At 39.9% G+C, this 16,078-nt stretch overlaps 1 protein-coding gene across 2 annotated transcripts in view; it reads left to right on the top strand.

Moving 5' to 3' along the window:
- The window catches only part of EPHA4 (EPH receptor A4), a 155,048-nt gene that overhangs the window by 108,511 nt on the left and 30,459 nt on the right, over window positions 1–16,078 (top strand). For both annotated transcript variants that reach the window (XM_003907996.3, XM_009183166.3), the window contains exons 6-8: window positions 7,255–7,379; window positions 8,554–8,713; window positions 9,670–9,781. In XM_003907996.3, the coding sequence (XP_003908045.1) occupies window positions 7,255–7,379; window positions 8,554–8,713; window positions 9,670–9,781 (397 nt within the window). The remainder of the gene's footprint in view (window positions 1–7,254; window positions 7,380–8,553; window positions 8,714–9,669; window positions 9,782–16,078) is intronic.

Here is a 16,078-nt window from a genome sequence, read left to right as displayed (position 1 = left end):
AAAATCAGACTCTTAAAATCATTGGCAGCGTGGGTCAACTGTATCCTTCAGTAAATGTTGCTGAAGGATAATGTGGCTGTGCACTGCTTTATTTCCTAATATGTGTTTAAAATAGACTCTGCTCTGACCTTGGAAATCACTTTATGGAAAAAATGCATCTCTCATACATTCTAACTTTAAGCTTAATAAATATGAATACTTCCACATCTAAATATAAATGAATTTCATTGAATTCACAGGCTTCTAAAGATTTTGGCTGAAAATTTGGTTCTATGGTTTTCTTTTGTCAAATAAGGGAAAAAATCCTATATCGATTTTGGAATAATCAAGTTTTTTTTCTATACCTTTTGCAGGTTTGCTTTAGAAACAGTTTCACTTTTTGACTATGAGAAACTGTGCTTGTGTGGATGCATGATGTAGCAACTAAAAGCTGGCGGGGGTGGGGTGGAGCTGACTTTTCACTTTGATGATGCATCCAGTGAGGGTGGTTGGGGATTTTAATGATTTTACCTAAAAGATAGCAGAGGAGTTGACCCAGCTGATTGAATGCACTGCAAACAAAATCATGTATATGTGAAAGCACTTTGTAAACTGTTGTACTATAAAATGATGTAATGATAATAGTAAGAGGAAGAACGTATACATATTGCTGAGTTATGTTTGATGCCATCGGTATTGCCTAGCTTGAGAGGAGAAATCCTTCTCTCCATCTGGAGTGTAGAAGAAAACAATTAATGTTAGCACCAGAGCTCCTAGCATCTCCGAGACGCAAAACCCTTAATCACAAGGATATCATTAGTGCTCTGAAGCATTTAATGTTGATGCTTGACAGCATTTTAAAATGCACAAACCTTTGATAAGGAGCAAATCAGAGCTGGGGTGTTGAATTGAGAAAGAAATGGGAACAAAATCACCTTAAGCTCCAAGTAATTAAATTTAAATATGCTATTTGCATTAAGCAGAGATATGTATAAATGGTGGGTTTATATTTTTCTATCAGTGAAAGACCCCCTGAGTAAATATCATCTATTTAAATCCAGATCCTGGGGAGGGGAAAGGTAACCCTGCTGTGGTTAAGAAGCCATCTCTCCTCCAAACACTGGCCATTGCGTACCGCTGATATCCATGGCTTCAGGTGTCTTGACTTTCATAAAGGGCTGTTTTCACTCTCCCTTGCCCACAGGCTGGAGACCTTTCATTGCATGTGTTTATTTCCTGGCTCACCCTCTGCACCCTCTAATTTGAACCAGTAATGAAATGCAGTCTGCGTACTTCAGCTGTTTTCTTTTTCCTCCCAAGTTCCCCTCAAAGTGTTTTTAATTCATTGCTTGTGATACTGGACTCAAGAAAACAATTTTTAGCTCAGGAACCATGTGAAGCTTTCTTCTCTTTCTTTTCTCCATATCTCCTCTTCTCTTCTCCATCCCATTTGGGTGTCACAAGTACCAAACTGCTGCAGTAAAATGACTTGTAGGTGTTTAATGGCAAGTCATTGAGGAAGTGAATACAAGAAAATTGCAGCATTCACATGAGTGGGGAGCAAGGAGAACTGCTGAGCTTTGAACCAAAGAAAGTTAAATTTACCATTTTCTTAAAGGCAGCCACCTCTGTTTGACATCAAAGCATCTCCTGTAATTTCTCCTGGTGAAATGCACCACTGTTAGAGTGTCATGATAGAGCCCCTAATCTGTGCTGTTTCTGTTTATCAAAAACACACACAGAGATAAAACCCACATGTACCTTCTGAACGCATTGTGGTCTGCTCTCAAACCAAATGTAACCACAGGTACACAGCAAATGGGGGTTCTATTTAGAACGCATTCTCAGTTTCTCGGGGATTTGTAGAACTGTGGATACAACATTCTTTGGAAGTGAAATTTATCTTGGAGCTCTATTAGAAAGCTCGGATCTTTCACTGGAAAGCTTTGGTAAATTTTTCCTTTCATCCTCTTTTGGTTTTTGCTTCATCATTTTAAAAAAATGGTATTTTGCTACAATTTCGCTTGTGTCCATTGGGTATTGGATAAACAGAGTTTGTTCCCAATAATCCTGCTTGCTTACACTAAGACTGCAAAGGGCTCTCCACCCTATTAACCCCATGTTTCAACTTTATATCCGTTGGTGGCTGTTGCATATGTAGTAACTAATGGCTTCTGCTGGCAGTGACTGACTTTGCCCTAGTCCATCTTTGGAGGCTTATGATCCTTTTTGGATTTAGTATTATGACTTGGGAGTCTTACCACCACTCCACCTTGGCAGTTAGGAAGTCGGGAGAACTATTTGCATATGCCCTACAGATACAGAGAAGAAATGTGGAGCAAATTGTCAACACCTTCCTCAGCCTAAAGAGCAGAACCTCAAAATGCTGTCTGGAGCAGGTGCAGTGATGCCTAGTTTTAATGTTAACTTACATTTGAATGACATTTTACAGGCTGTGTGTTTGAAAAATGTTCAGAAGCATCACACAGACCTTAGAAACAGAGACTCCATTTATAATTAGAGTTGTCATTTGCTTCACCCCAATTGTCAATATCTCAGTTAACCTAAATAGTACAACCAACCCCAGAAAAGGTCTTCTGAAACAGGTGCAGATGGAAAGTTGTTTTAAGGATGGCTTACTTCTGGTACTTTATGTTTAGAAAATTTTTGCTGTCTACAGTAAAGATTTTTTTAGAGGAATTTTAATATGTAAAAATTTGACAAATTTGTTGAGCACCATTGAATGCATGTGTCACCATGATTTGTAAGTTAAAAAGAACAAGAAATGAGAGACATGTTTTGGGTTAAAAACTGCTGAAATCTCCTTGTGAGTAATAAAAAAATGAAGGTCTCAGGATAGGTATCTTAGACCAGCAAAACTGACATCTATGAGTCATTGGAGATTTTGCTGTAAAGGTTTGAAAATTAAGGACTCCATTGAATTAAATCACACATCTTTTTTAAAGAGCTACCCTTTCGGAGTGCTTGCCTTGTGATTTTTACATCATCATCTTTCTTTAACCATACTACTGTCAACTGACATGACCAGCTCTCATTGCTATGTGTCATGACTAAATTCCAGCCATTAAAGAATGCCTGCATTTGTCCGGAGGCACAAAACTGTCCTTAAAACAAGAACCTCCTTTATGAAAGAAATCCGTGGGTAGATAGGAATGCTTTTCAATCTATGACGCATCTCTTTCTTGTAGTGAGAATGTGTTCATCGGCCCCCCAGCTTCTTTCTGGCTTTGCTTCTGACACTCAGCAGGTGTATTGAGTGTCTACAGATAGAATGTGTGAGAAAGTGTCCCCTACTTAACTCCTCTCCATCACCCATGAGAGAACTTGAATAAGAAGAGGGGCAGTAGGAATCGTCTCCTCTTAAATTCTTGAAAAATGGGTCCTCTGACTTGACATTGGAAAGTGTTTTCTACGTAAGACTATTATAAAAATTTCCCAAACCTTCTTCTAGTTAAGAAGAGGCAAAAGTATTTGGTGGTACTTAGTCTGATACCAAGAATTGTTTTTTATCTGGCCATGCTTACCCATTCCCCGTCTTGGCCTTGCTCCATAGGTGCTCATTAAGTATGTGTCTAGTGGCTGAGTTGATGGTGAGGAAGAACCTTGTCTCTACGAGATTTCAGAATGTAAATCAAAGAACTGAGTGGCCACTGAGAATCTTTTTTTTCTGCTTGGTCTTTTTATGGTGACCAAATTTTCTACTATAATTAGAAGCTCTCTTTTGAACTTAGGCATTGATTGGTCAAAGCTCTTATTGAACTATATATTTAAGGGTGGGATGGACAATCTTTTTTTAAAAAAATCTATTATCTCCTCTTCTAATTCTGTAAGCAAAGGGCAGAGCCCTGGAATATTGCAAATCAGGATTCAAGACCTTTGGGTTGGGCATGGTTTACCAAAGTGTGGAAACATACCAATGGTGGCATCAGAGATGATTTTCGGGAACACACTGATGAGATGTTATATAATACTGAATTGCCCTGTGTACAATGTAGTTCATTTTCAATTCTTTCTCAGTAATTCTGAGTACTCCAAGGTCAGAATCTCAAGTCGGTGCCCAGATATCCTTTGCTTCTCTAGCACTGGCTAATCTCCATTTTTAACAATCCTTGGAGAAGTAAGAGTGTCCAGCAAACATTGATAACATTGTTTCATTTACATGCAATGTTCATTTTTATGGTTACTTGACATTAATTTCAACTGATTACAGGGTTTCATTGATACCAGTAAATGAGAAATTTCTTTTTAAATACAACTGTTGAAGTTAAAGATACTGCATTTATTAAAGAAAATATTACTTAAATCATCTTACAAGCTGCAGAGGGATGTGGCAGCAAATGTGTGGCGTGGAAGTCTGATGCTTGGGAAACACCGCGGTAGGGGAAAATTGCAAAATGTCATTGGCAAATACCTCATCTAGGGAAATGACCCACAGGCAGGCACACACAGTAGGGTGATGCCTTCCAGATGTAAAGTTGAAGCCTGTTTTGGAAATGGGGTAGAAAAGGTGAGGGAAAAGCCCATATGTGGCTTATGATGTAGAGAACATTCAAGCTGCCTCCTTTCCAAAGTGGCAGTATGGCAAAGCCCAGATTTTCTCAAACTCCTTCTTACTAGAGAAGATAAGCTCTCCACAGGTGGAAAATGACTGGCATCTTATACTTCAGTGCAGTTGTATATTTCAGGTACATTTCCCAACCTCACTTGTTCATAGATTGCTTGTGTCATTGTGCCCTGATAACATGCTCTTCTGAAGAACATCTGATCAATAAAGAATTTGGACTTTACAGCCATACAACATAATGCTCTTTGTGAATTCGATCTATGTATTCTGCTTTTCCTTGGTTGCATTTATTTGTCTAGTAGGTACAAAAGACAAATGTCAACTCAGCAGTTTTCTGACTCCTCAGCCTAGCATTCTATTTTCATTCAGTCCTTCATTCTTGCTTGCATTTCTCTTTCAATATCTCCTTATTCTCCATTTTTATGGCAGCTGTGTCAAGGTACACTCTGTTGGTTTATTTTCACATGTATGCGTATCAGCTTCCCAAGCAGGGCTGCATTAGAAATACTCTATGAGTTAACATGATTATATTGCCAACTCCCTGCGTGAGATTTTTTGAGCACCTTAGTTGAGTCCATATTCCCTTTGAATGGTCACAGGAACACTGCTGCTCAAACTTCTAAAATAGAAATCAAGCTCATTTCCCATATGCAGCAGTTTAATGATAACCCAACCAGAGAGAAGCTGTCTTAGTTCCTCAGTACATTCCAAGGGCAGGCAGGCAATTCTTTCCCAAGGAATCTGTCGATTATCAGGATCTGACCCAGACCGTTTCCGAGAAAAAGTTCATTTTATAATTTTATGATTTTTCTCCCTCCCACTTGCTTTCTAGTGACCTCACTTTTCTGTTTCATTTCTCAATCCTGAACATGAGAGTTTAAAGAGCGCCTTTTGTGGAGTGTATGCTACAGTGGTCTGTTAGGCAATGTATTTATTACCTGGAGTGAAATGACTTTCCACAGCCAGGCAGTTTTCTTAGCCTTCTTGCTACCTCTATATTTTTCAGAGTCACTTTTTGCATTTTGTTGGACAATGGCTTTGTGTCAGCCAGGAAAGACAGAGAAAACGTGAGCGTGTGTGTATGTGTGTGTGTGTGTGTGCCTGTGTGTGTGTTGGGAGAAGGGAGCCTTAATGAATGTAATGAGCACATTTCCGTTGTTCATTTTCCTCAGATGTTCAGTGGCTTCCATATGTCTGCCACTGCAGCTTTGTTCACTGGGTTTGGTATTACTAACCTTGGCATTGCCTTTGATGGAGGACATGTGTATCTACTGTATCTTTCTCTTGTGTTTTTGCCCGAGATGCAATCTGGAATAGCTTTGGGACTGAGAGATAGGAAAAAAAAAAAAGGGGTGTGTGTGTGTGTGTATGTGTGTGTGTGCGTGTGTGCGTGTATGCCTGTTACCATCCTAGTAGAGATCCCAGGCTGTCAAATAATCCCCTCCAGAAGACAGTCTCTACTGTACTGGATTCAGCTGGAAAACTCCCTTGTTTGACTATGGTATGTCTGCTTGGTTTGCCTGCCATCAGTACACCCGTCAGACATGCTCAAGCAGGTTTGAAGCTTTTCCCATACCATTTTCAGTGACAATGTATTTTACTTTTTATCTTTGTTCTTTGGAGTTAGGGGTTGGCAGTCATACGCATGTATTGTAAAAGGGCAGGAGGATGACCCAGCACTAATTTATTCTTCCTCAGTGGCCAGTTTTTGACATTTGTTTCCCCAGTTTGGGAACAAAAGAATATATACATTGGAGTTAGGGAGCTCTCTAATCTCTGGCTCTCCAGGGCAGCTTTGTTAGATAAGATTAAGGATTTCATGAATGCTTTCCCTTCTCCCTGGAGATTGCGCATGGGTACCAGCCATTGTCGGTGTCAGCAGAGCCTGATAACGGCTGGCTGGAGATGCGACCACCACAGTGGAGAAGTGAGCATCAGGCAGCCTGGGTGTATAAATCTCAAGTGGGCCCTCCTTCCACCCCATAACACACCCGCTAGAGGGCTGCCTTTGTGTCCTTCGCAGTGGAAAGAGCAGGCAAAGGCAACATGTCAGCTCTCGTAAAATAGCTGCAAAATGCCACGTGTGTTCAGAGAGACCAACACTGCTTGATTTGTATTCATTATTTACATGGTTGCGTTCAGACTGAACTCTTACTGTAATTAAGCAGTACTTTTATTTATATTGGAAAGTATGTAAATTGTTTGCCCTTTGGCATTCCCTACAATACTTATGGAAGACTTGTACATTCTCTTGCTCATATGAAATTAAAGTCCAGTAAGATGGCACTCATAATACTGGGAGGTAGGATTAGATGTAGCTTTACCGAGCTTAAAATGAGGTCTTCCAAAGGCTGTCATGGCTTACAAAAGGTTAAAAACAAGACAGCCTTCTCTGTAGCTACAGCCTTTTATGAGAAATGTCTCTACATGCTGTGGAAATGGTACTACAAGCCTATGAGCCCACCAGGCTTTTACTTCAGAGATTCTCTTTTTAAGACAAACACATACAAAAATATACTGGAGAGAATGATAAAAATGGTATGATTTTATACTGAAGAGTAAAATGATCAAGGGGAAGACAAGACAATCTTTCACACTTTTCTTAAATAACATGAAATTATTTCTGGATACCACCAAAACCACTTCTTTTCCTAAAGAAAATGTCCTTTGTCTTTTGTTTTTTCTAACAGCACCATCATCCATTGCTTTGGTCCAGGCTAAAGAAGTCACAAGATACAGTGTGGCACTGGCTTGGTTGGAACCAGATCGGCCCAATGGTGTAATCCTGGAATATGAAGTCAAGTATTATGAGAAGGTATTACTTGAGTGAACAATACTGCTTCCTTCTTTCCTTCCTTCCTTCCTTCCTTCCTTCCTTCCTTCCTTCCTTCCTTCCTTCCTTCCTTCCTTCCCTCCCTCCCTCCCTTCCTTCCTTCATTCCTTCTTTGTTTTCTTCTTTCCTTCTTTCCTTTCTCCCTCCCTCCCTCCTTCTTTTCTTCCTTCTTTCCTCAACTCCTTCCCATCCTCCTTTGCTCCCTCCCTTCTGTTTAAGTGTTAGCCAGTTGTAAGTCATGGAATACCAGTGAATCCCCGATCAAATGCATTTTGCTTCCCAATTAAGTACGATTATGAAATTTATCATTTACTTAGTTATCCTGAAAAGCAGAAAATAACAATAATAATAATAATACATTGTATTGTAATATAACTATATCTTTACAATCTAGTAATGGAAATCAAGATAGCTAAGAAGTTCTAATCTATGAACCTTATATCAGGGAGAGTGACTCATAACAGTTGAAATAATGATCTGTTTAAGTAGATCACTGCTATTCAGAATAAAGATGTGGGTTTTGATGACTTTTAATAGAAAGTCAGGGAAGGAAGATCACATTCTTCAGCCTCTTAAAGTTATAGAAAGGCATTATTTTTACAAATAACTTGTCTCTCTTAAAGGACAGAATTTTGAAGAGAGCTATTTGCATTCGAGGTTGTCTAGAAAATGAACAATTGTCTTCTTTTTCTTTTTAAAGATAATCACTTATTGGCTGTCTTATTAAAAGTAGAAAAGGGACAGGATTTTTCCACTGAAACCATGTTACAACACATTTTACATTTTCTAGACAGAAAATGGAAAAAGACAAGGGACCTTCTCACAGTTATTTCTTTTAAATTGCTGGGTGTGGAGCTAGAAAAGCCACCAACCATCATTTAATGTTCCTTTCAAAAAAAAAAAAAAGAGTAGGAGGAAAGATCTGGATATGGTCAGCGTCAATAACAGTCATACCTGAATTCCGCATTTCTTTCAACAAGTAAGAAGTAACAATAGTACTTATAACATCCAAGAGAATATAGGCTCCAGAGAGTGTATTCATCTCCATTTACTTTCAGCTTCTGAGTCGACTGGCTTGACTCCTTTAATATTGCACCTAGAGTAAGTAGGAGATTTATTTTGCTACCTTCCCCAATTTTATCTTCCCATGATGTAGGATCAGAATGAGCGAAGCTATCGTATAGTTCGGACAGCTGCCAGGAACACAGATATCAAAGGCCTGAACCCTCTCACTTCCTATGTTTTCCACGTGCGAGCCAGGACAGCAGCTGGCTATGGAGACTTCAGTGAGCCCTTGGAGGTCACAACCAACACAGGTAACAAGGACCACCCGGACTCAGTCACTTCTGAGGCTATTTTTATAATACAGGTGAATCCCATTACAGTGAAATCTAAGGACTTGTCTATATTTTTTTGTTAGGCAAACATTTTGCTGCAATGAACATGGCTTGAAATAAGTTAGCCAATGTCTGTAACTTAGAAAACTTCATGTGATTTAGAGAAAGGCATTTTCGAAGTACTATCTGATTTGTCTTTTCCTATGAATGAAAAATGTTGCCTCTTTTTCTCTTGTTTTGAGCCTTCTATAAACCATGAAAAATGGGATTACTAAACTGACAAATTGAGGGTTGCATAGCTACCCAACATTAATATAGGGAATTTTCTCCCTGAGACGATTAAAGACAGCACCACAAATATTTTTCCCTACTTATTTCTAAGAATCATTTAAATCAAGTCAGATAAGCTTTTTTTTTTAAAGACCCTTTGAACAAACATATCAAATCTTTAAACATTGTGAGTTGGATTGACTGGTTGACTAAATTTAAAGTGCTTAAGAGGGGCGTACCCGTGAACAAGCAGTTGGTGTAAGATACCTCCATCCCCAGTAATTAATGAACCCAAATTGGACGTATTTGATAAAAAGATGATAGGGCAGAATTTTTGACTTCAAGAAAGAAACTTTGTTCACAAATTATTAAATAAGAATAAAAAGCAGAAGAGAAAGTAGAGTTGAATCTGAAAGGGATTGACATCTTTTGAAATTATCCAGCAAGGGTACAAGGAGGAAGTGGCTTTTGAACTAGGCAAAAAGAGGCAGGTTTTTGATAGCTCTGGGGGAAGGAGGTACATTCAAAACTGCTGCCCTTTCTGAAATGTTCAAGTGTCTTTCTCTCTCCAAGTGGCTTCAGAACATTGAAAACTGTGACCCATTCAGAAGTTCTGCCTCCTAAGACTTTCCCAAAGGTGACCCTTATGTAATTGTCATTCCCAGTGCCTTCCCGGATCATTGGAGATGGGGCCAACTCCACAGTCCTTCTGGTCTCTGTCTCAGGCAGTGTGGTGCTGGTGGTAATTCTCATTGCAGCTTTTGTCATCAGCCGGAGGTAAGCACTGAAGCCGCTCACTGTGCAGCCCCCCCACCTTCCCAGTGTTTATGATGGTTTTTTTTCTCCTCCACACAAAGCTAAGGCTTTTGATTGCATCATAAACATGACATCTGCATCCCAAGCTTCCTCCTTGTTGCTTTGATCTTCCCACACCCCCACTAAAGCTGCTAGCTGTACCCTGGTGGCAGGCTGAGAGGTCCGGAAGGACCCAGCTAATTGTAGGAAACAAAGCTGAAGAGCAAGCCAGTGGGAGATTTCTAGATACTTTAAGCTGCCAGGTGTTACGTTTATCCCTCTCTTAAGCCTGGACTCACTGCCAAAGGCAAGAAAAAGCCCTATAAAACTTGGGCCCCAATATTGAGCTCTGTCATTTGCCAGCTACTACTACGTAAACCTTTTTGAGTATTTCTATTCTGTAAAATACAGATAATTATTATCTGCCTCAAAGAGTTATTGACAGTAGAATTTTGATATGCAAAATAGATAATACAGCACACAGGAAGTGCTTCAACATGATTTTGGTTAACAGTAATGGTCACTAAAGCAAAGAAATGGGTACTGCACATTCAGTCTTCCCCCAGGAAAGGCCATCAGCATTTCCAGAGAATCAATGGATTTCCAGAGATTATCCCTTGAGCAAATCGTGGGCATGACATTGCTCTTGGAAATGAACCTAAAACATCTGAGTCCTTATCGCCTAAGTACTTACAATCTGACTTGTTACTTAAAAAATAATCTAAAAAGGAGAGAGAAATAGCAACAGATTAGCAGCATCTTCTTTTGAACCAGTTTTTCTTACTCTTTTCATCTCCATTTACTGACTCCTGTCGCCTGCCCAGAGGCTCCAGAGGAGTGGTCATTGATATGTGCCACGCACCTGGGCCTTCTTTGTCTTTTATGTGTAAGAATCTGCCTCTTCCCTGATCTGCATCCCCATATACCATCAACTGTTTCACAAGATAGGGCTGTTGGTGAAAAAAAGGGCTAAACCTGGGGATGTCAAAAGGATCCTCTTAAACGTAAAGCTTTTCATTTTCCAGAAGAGGGAAGTAGTCCTAGGAAAGATGTAATTCTTGCCCAAGGTCGTCACATTGCCATAGTGGTAGGCTGGCCCCACCAGTAGCTGTGCTTGGCTCTCAGGCCAGTATCTGTTGCATTATCCCTCTCTGCCTACTGATGATCTCACCAATGTCATAGCAATGCCTTTGGCTATTTCCACTGGCCTGGGCAAGCCACTATGCTTTTACTTTCCTCTGATATACATTATAATTAGAGTGATGACCATATAATCTAGTTTGCCTGGATAGTCCCAGTTGGTGCTTGTATTTCTTTTCTTTTATTATTATTATTTTTTTTCTGAGACGGAGTCTTGCTCTGTCGCCCAGGCTGGAAGTGCAGTGGCATGATCTTGGGTCACTGCAACTTCTGCCTCCTGGGTTCAATCAATTCTTCTGTCTCACCCTCCTGAGTAGCTGGAATTATAGGCACCTGCCACCACACCTGGCAGCTAATTTTTGTATTTTTAGTAGAGACAGGTTTCACCATGTTGGCCATGTTGGTCTCAAACTCCTGACCTCAAGTGATCTGCCTGCCTCAGCCTCCCAAAGTGCTAGAATTACAGGCATGAGCCACCGTGCATGGCTATGTATTTCTTAATATCATGCCCCCACCCTCACTCTCCAAAGTGTCCTGGTATACAGGGGCCAATTATGTTCACTCTAATATAACACAGTATAGAACAACACATTCTGTACAGGCATCTATTTTACATTGTGTTCATTGCTTTTGATGCAAAATCTATGTTGGATTAGAGTGATGAGTCAAATCTTGAGATGTTAAATCCACAATAAATTCTCATTTCTGTTTCTTTAATATACACACATACAAAAACATATAGACACTGGCATGCCTACTATATTCTAAATAGCAGTATATCTTGGCCTTCAGAAACTTAAGGTTGACCTGCATAGAATTTGAATTCCCACTGTTCTTTCCTTCCCTGGTATTTGATTTTGAAAGCCAATCAAGATGGCTCTCTTTCTTGTACATTGCCATTTAGTTTTGTATATGTACACATGCTGTGCATATAACCACTGGGAAATGTATGCATTAGTATATATCCATCTGATGGTGGGAAGCAAGGAGCATGTCGGGGAGTGTATAGGAATTACATGTGCTTTTTTTATTTTATACTTACATATTTCTGTGTCTGAAATTTTCACAGTATCCAGAAATAATCTTCATTAGAAAATAAAGATGTTTAATGGTTTAAAAACAGATACAATTCATTAAATACCTCCACTTCTAAAAATATTTGATAAAAATTCAGCACCATAGGATGCTCAGAGCACTTCTCTGCAGAAAGTAGGTGTTGACCTTGTGTCTTGACCATCTCTTTGACTTTACTGGAAACATTCTCTAGTTGTAGTCCAGCTTTGCTTTACATTTACTTTGCTTTTTTGTTTTTTGGTATAAGCGGCCCTAAGTACAGCAGTCAAACTGGAGTAATGAGAAATAAGTTACCTCATTATGAGTTGCCTTTGGATGTTCTACTTAAAACATTGGCTTTGATGAAAAGAAAGGAAAAACACGTGAACATGTAATCGGGGAGACAAGTTTATTAAAAGCCATGACTACGGAAAATAGCATCCTTAAGCCTGATGACTTAATTTCCTCTCTGCCTTTATTGATCACTTTATTACATAAGGCAGGATTGATAGCAGGATGCATCGGATTTCCAATTATGAGTCCCCACCTTAGAGAACTGAGCCTGTCGAGTTACCTAGCGATGATTCCTGTCCCTTCTCCCCCATTAAAAAAGAATGTCACTTCCCAAGGCTGATAAACAGTGCTTGGTGATTGGTCCTCAATGGATCACTTTTTAGAAAATGAAATGTCAACCCCTTGCCCTCATATTGATTCTTCTTTAGTGTCGGCCGTAAAGCTGTCATGGGAAAGGCCGCCTGGAGCCAGGTAGCTGACAGGTTTGCAGTGGCTCATGCACACTCAGCCAATTCTTCTCCTCACGTAGGTTGTCTGCTGTGTTATCTTGGACTATAAATGTTTAAATGGGACAAGAACAGGTGAACAGAGAGGAGACAGGTAGTAGGGACGAAAGCCTGGCCCAGGCTTTTCGTGAGAGGACAAATGAAAGGTAGTACATGGTACTGGCGAAATAATCTTGCCAGACTTCAGCCAGTAGTATGAGAAAGCAAAAGATTAAGCACCCTAGCCTATAAAATCTGAGTCATGTCCTTTAACGATGGGGCTGCTTTGTGCTTCTTAGAATCACCGAATGTTTGTGCCGGAAAGGATGCTACAGACAGATCTGTTGCGGGGTCCTCTTGAAGTGACTCCCATTCTGCTGATGGCATGCAAGATTTCTCAGGAAGTCGACGGACAGAAACTCACGTAGTGAGAAAAGTTTCAATCCTTCTGATGACCTCAGAGAGAAAATCGGCTTGGTGCTCGTTTGTCATTTAAGAAAGAGGAAGCAGCCTCAGGCCCACAGTTGATATCCTGCAGGATTTTTTTTATAGCAATTGTTTCATTTATTTCATTGTACACATTCAGCCTAGAGAAGCCTGAGCCTAAGGCAAGCCAGAATAATCTACGCTTTTTTCAGTGATATCTACTTTTTTCTTTTGGCCAACTGGAACATGTAAGCATTTAGGGATTGCGGTGAAAGAATCAAACTACTAAATTTATAAAATACCTAAAATGAGATGTTATACTAAGCACATTGATTTAGCTATATTGTATATTTTTACCACCCACATTTATGTTAAGCAACTTAATTTTATATTTTCTGTAGGCATCTTTTTGATCTGTGTCTCTCTCATCACTCAAGATACAATTTCAGAATTCTTTCAGCTTTCCAGAGCACATAATTGTACTTGTTATCTAGGTTATTTTAAGACACAACCCTTCTTGTACCTATGTGATGCTGTCCCTATAAATTTTATTTCAAACCACAAACAAATCTCTATTTGTACATTCTCTAGCAGCAAGTCACCATTTCCACATTTATATATTTATATATTTGTGATCTCCACAACATAACCACTTTTCTATATTGTTTTTTTAAAGTGATCTTTAAAAGGACTGTTAACAATGACATCCTAAAATACAAATATAAGGTCGTAACCTCCAGGACTAATGACTGAATCTATGTTAAATTTCTCTGATACCCTCTTCCCTTTTATAGTAATGATTTCATCAAGTTATCTTCAAAAGCATCACAAACTAGTATTAATTCAGATTGTTTTAGGGTAGTGTTTTTTCCAAAACAGTATTACAGTATTTATTTGTTTATTGAGACAGTCTCTGTCACCCAGGCTGGCGTGCAATAGCGCAATCTCAGCTCACTGCGACCTCTGCCTCATGGGTTCAAGTGATTCTCATGCCTCAGCCTCATGAGTAGCTGGGATTACAGGCATGTACTACCACACCCAGCTAATTTTTGTATTTTTAGTAGAGACGGGGTTTCACCATGTTGGCCAGGCTGGTCTCAAACCCCTGACCTCAGGTGATCTGCCCACCTCGGCCTCCCAAAGTGCTGGGATTACAGGCGTGAGCCACCACACCTGGCCCCAAAGCAGTATTTTATTATTCAGATGCGAAAAAACAATTTTAAGAAAGGACTAGAATACAAGAACAGCCCCTATTTCTTAAAGGACAACTTGGTAGTGAGGGAAAGTCTTACTGATAACCAGACACATGCTGTTTTTATGCTAACCTTCTAATGATTGCTAGTGACACTGGGTTTCCATTTATGTTAGGGTTATAAAGTACCCGCTTTACCTGGATAAGGAAAAAGAAGTGAATTGATTTTAAGAAAAAACTGAAGTGGTTATGACAACATTTATTTATGTATTAGGTACTGGAGGCCTAAAGAGACTAAACAAATAAGCGAAGGTCACATGGCGAGTTAGTTGCTGATCAGGACAGGAATTCAGCTCTCGTAACTTCCAATACTGGGGTAGATATATTATTTTAATATCTTCTTGACTGACAAAGTTGACCTACATAAAAACACTGACATTGGCACTTCTATGGAACCAAAGCTTCAAGAGTCTGCTAGTGATGTTGGTAAGATTTGTAATCTGTGAATTAATGTGCAAGTCTATTACACAATATAAAGTCAGAGTTTACAAGTTAATTTTCTCCTCCTATTGAAGGTTAAGGTTTTCCACTTCGGAGCTAAGAGTTCACGTAATGCTAAAAGAGTTATCGTTCAGCGTGTGCTACCACACCCGGCTAATTTTTGTATTTTTGGTAGAGATGGGGTTTCACCATGTTGGCCAGGCTGGTCGCGAACCCCTGACCTCAGGTGGTACGCCTGGGCCCTAATTTCCTTCCCTGGAGTATTATGATCATGTGAAAATGAAAACACTTAAGTGTTGGCCTAATTCAGCTCTGAGGAAGTCATGTAAATGCACACAACTGGGGGTAGATGATACCTTGGGATCATTTCTAAACAACTTGTGTGCAACCGTTTCAACATGCTCCTCGTGAACAGCATTTAGACATCATTTGGTGCAAGAACAATGACAGCTTAAAGAAGGGGAAAAAGAAGAATGGCTTCTGTGAATCTTCATGGGTGATGCTGTTCAGTGCTGGAAAGGGACCTCCTGGAGCCATGCTAGTTACATTGCTTTATCTTTAATATGCACTTTAGCTGAATACATTACTTACCTTTTGCTAATTAGTTTTGGAACAGTGAACCACATCAGTCAAATCTGTCCACTTGACCAGAAAAGTTAGTAATTTAGTAAAAGCACGGTTTATGCTGGGCCCCTGCCTTGCTCCCCCTCTCTATTTTGTTTGCTTTATTGAATACTTAAGGTGCCAGGAACAGCACGTTGGTTGAGAGGACTCACGCTGTTCTGCAACAATGTCTGTTAATACCCTTATTACCGTGTCCCTTGGACTGCAGGAGGGCTTAGTTCACACTCTTTCAAAGTTTCACCTGCAGCGTGCGTCCTTTTCTCCAACTCCTATGGCTGAAAGGGTCCATGTTTCCTTCTGGAGCATTTGCTAATAAAACACTCCACTCCTTCCCAATTTTAATCAGCTTGTCCACGTCTCTATAATTAGAAAACCTTCAACAAAGTTTTCCTGCTGCCATTCAGGTGATCAGCCTCTGATGTCAGTTTCGAGTTAGGACTTCTTCAGGCAGTGTGGCTTCCTGCAGGCTGGCTGCCCCAATGGGGAACTTCAAGGGGCTTCCTTTCCTGGGATGATAATGGGCCACATTGTCCTACCCTGAGCCAAGGCAAAAGGGCCATCAGG

This window comes from Papio anubis, chromosome 10 (genome assembly GCF_008728515.1).
Source record: "Papio anubis isolate 15944 chromosome 10, Panubis1.0, whole genome shotgun sequence".
Lineage (NCBI taxonomy): Eukaryota > Metazoa > Chordata > Mammalia > Primates > Cercopithecidae > Papio > Papio anubis.
Note: the sequence above shows the minus strand (reverse complement) of the source record. Positions and strands in the feature narration are given on the sequence as shown.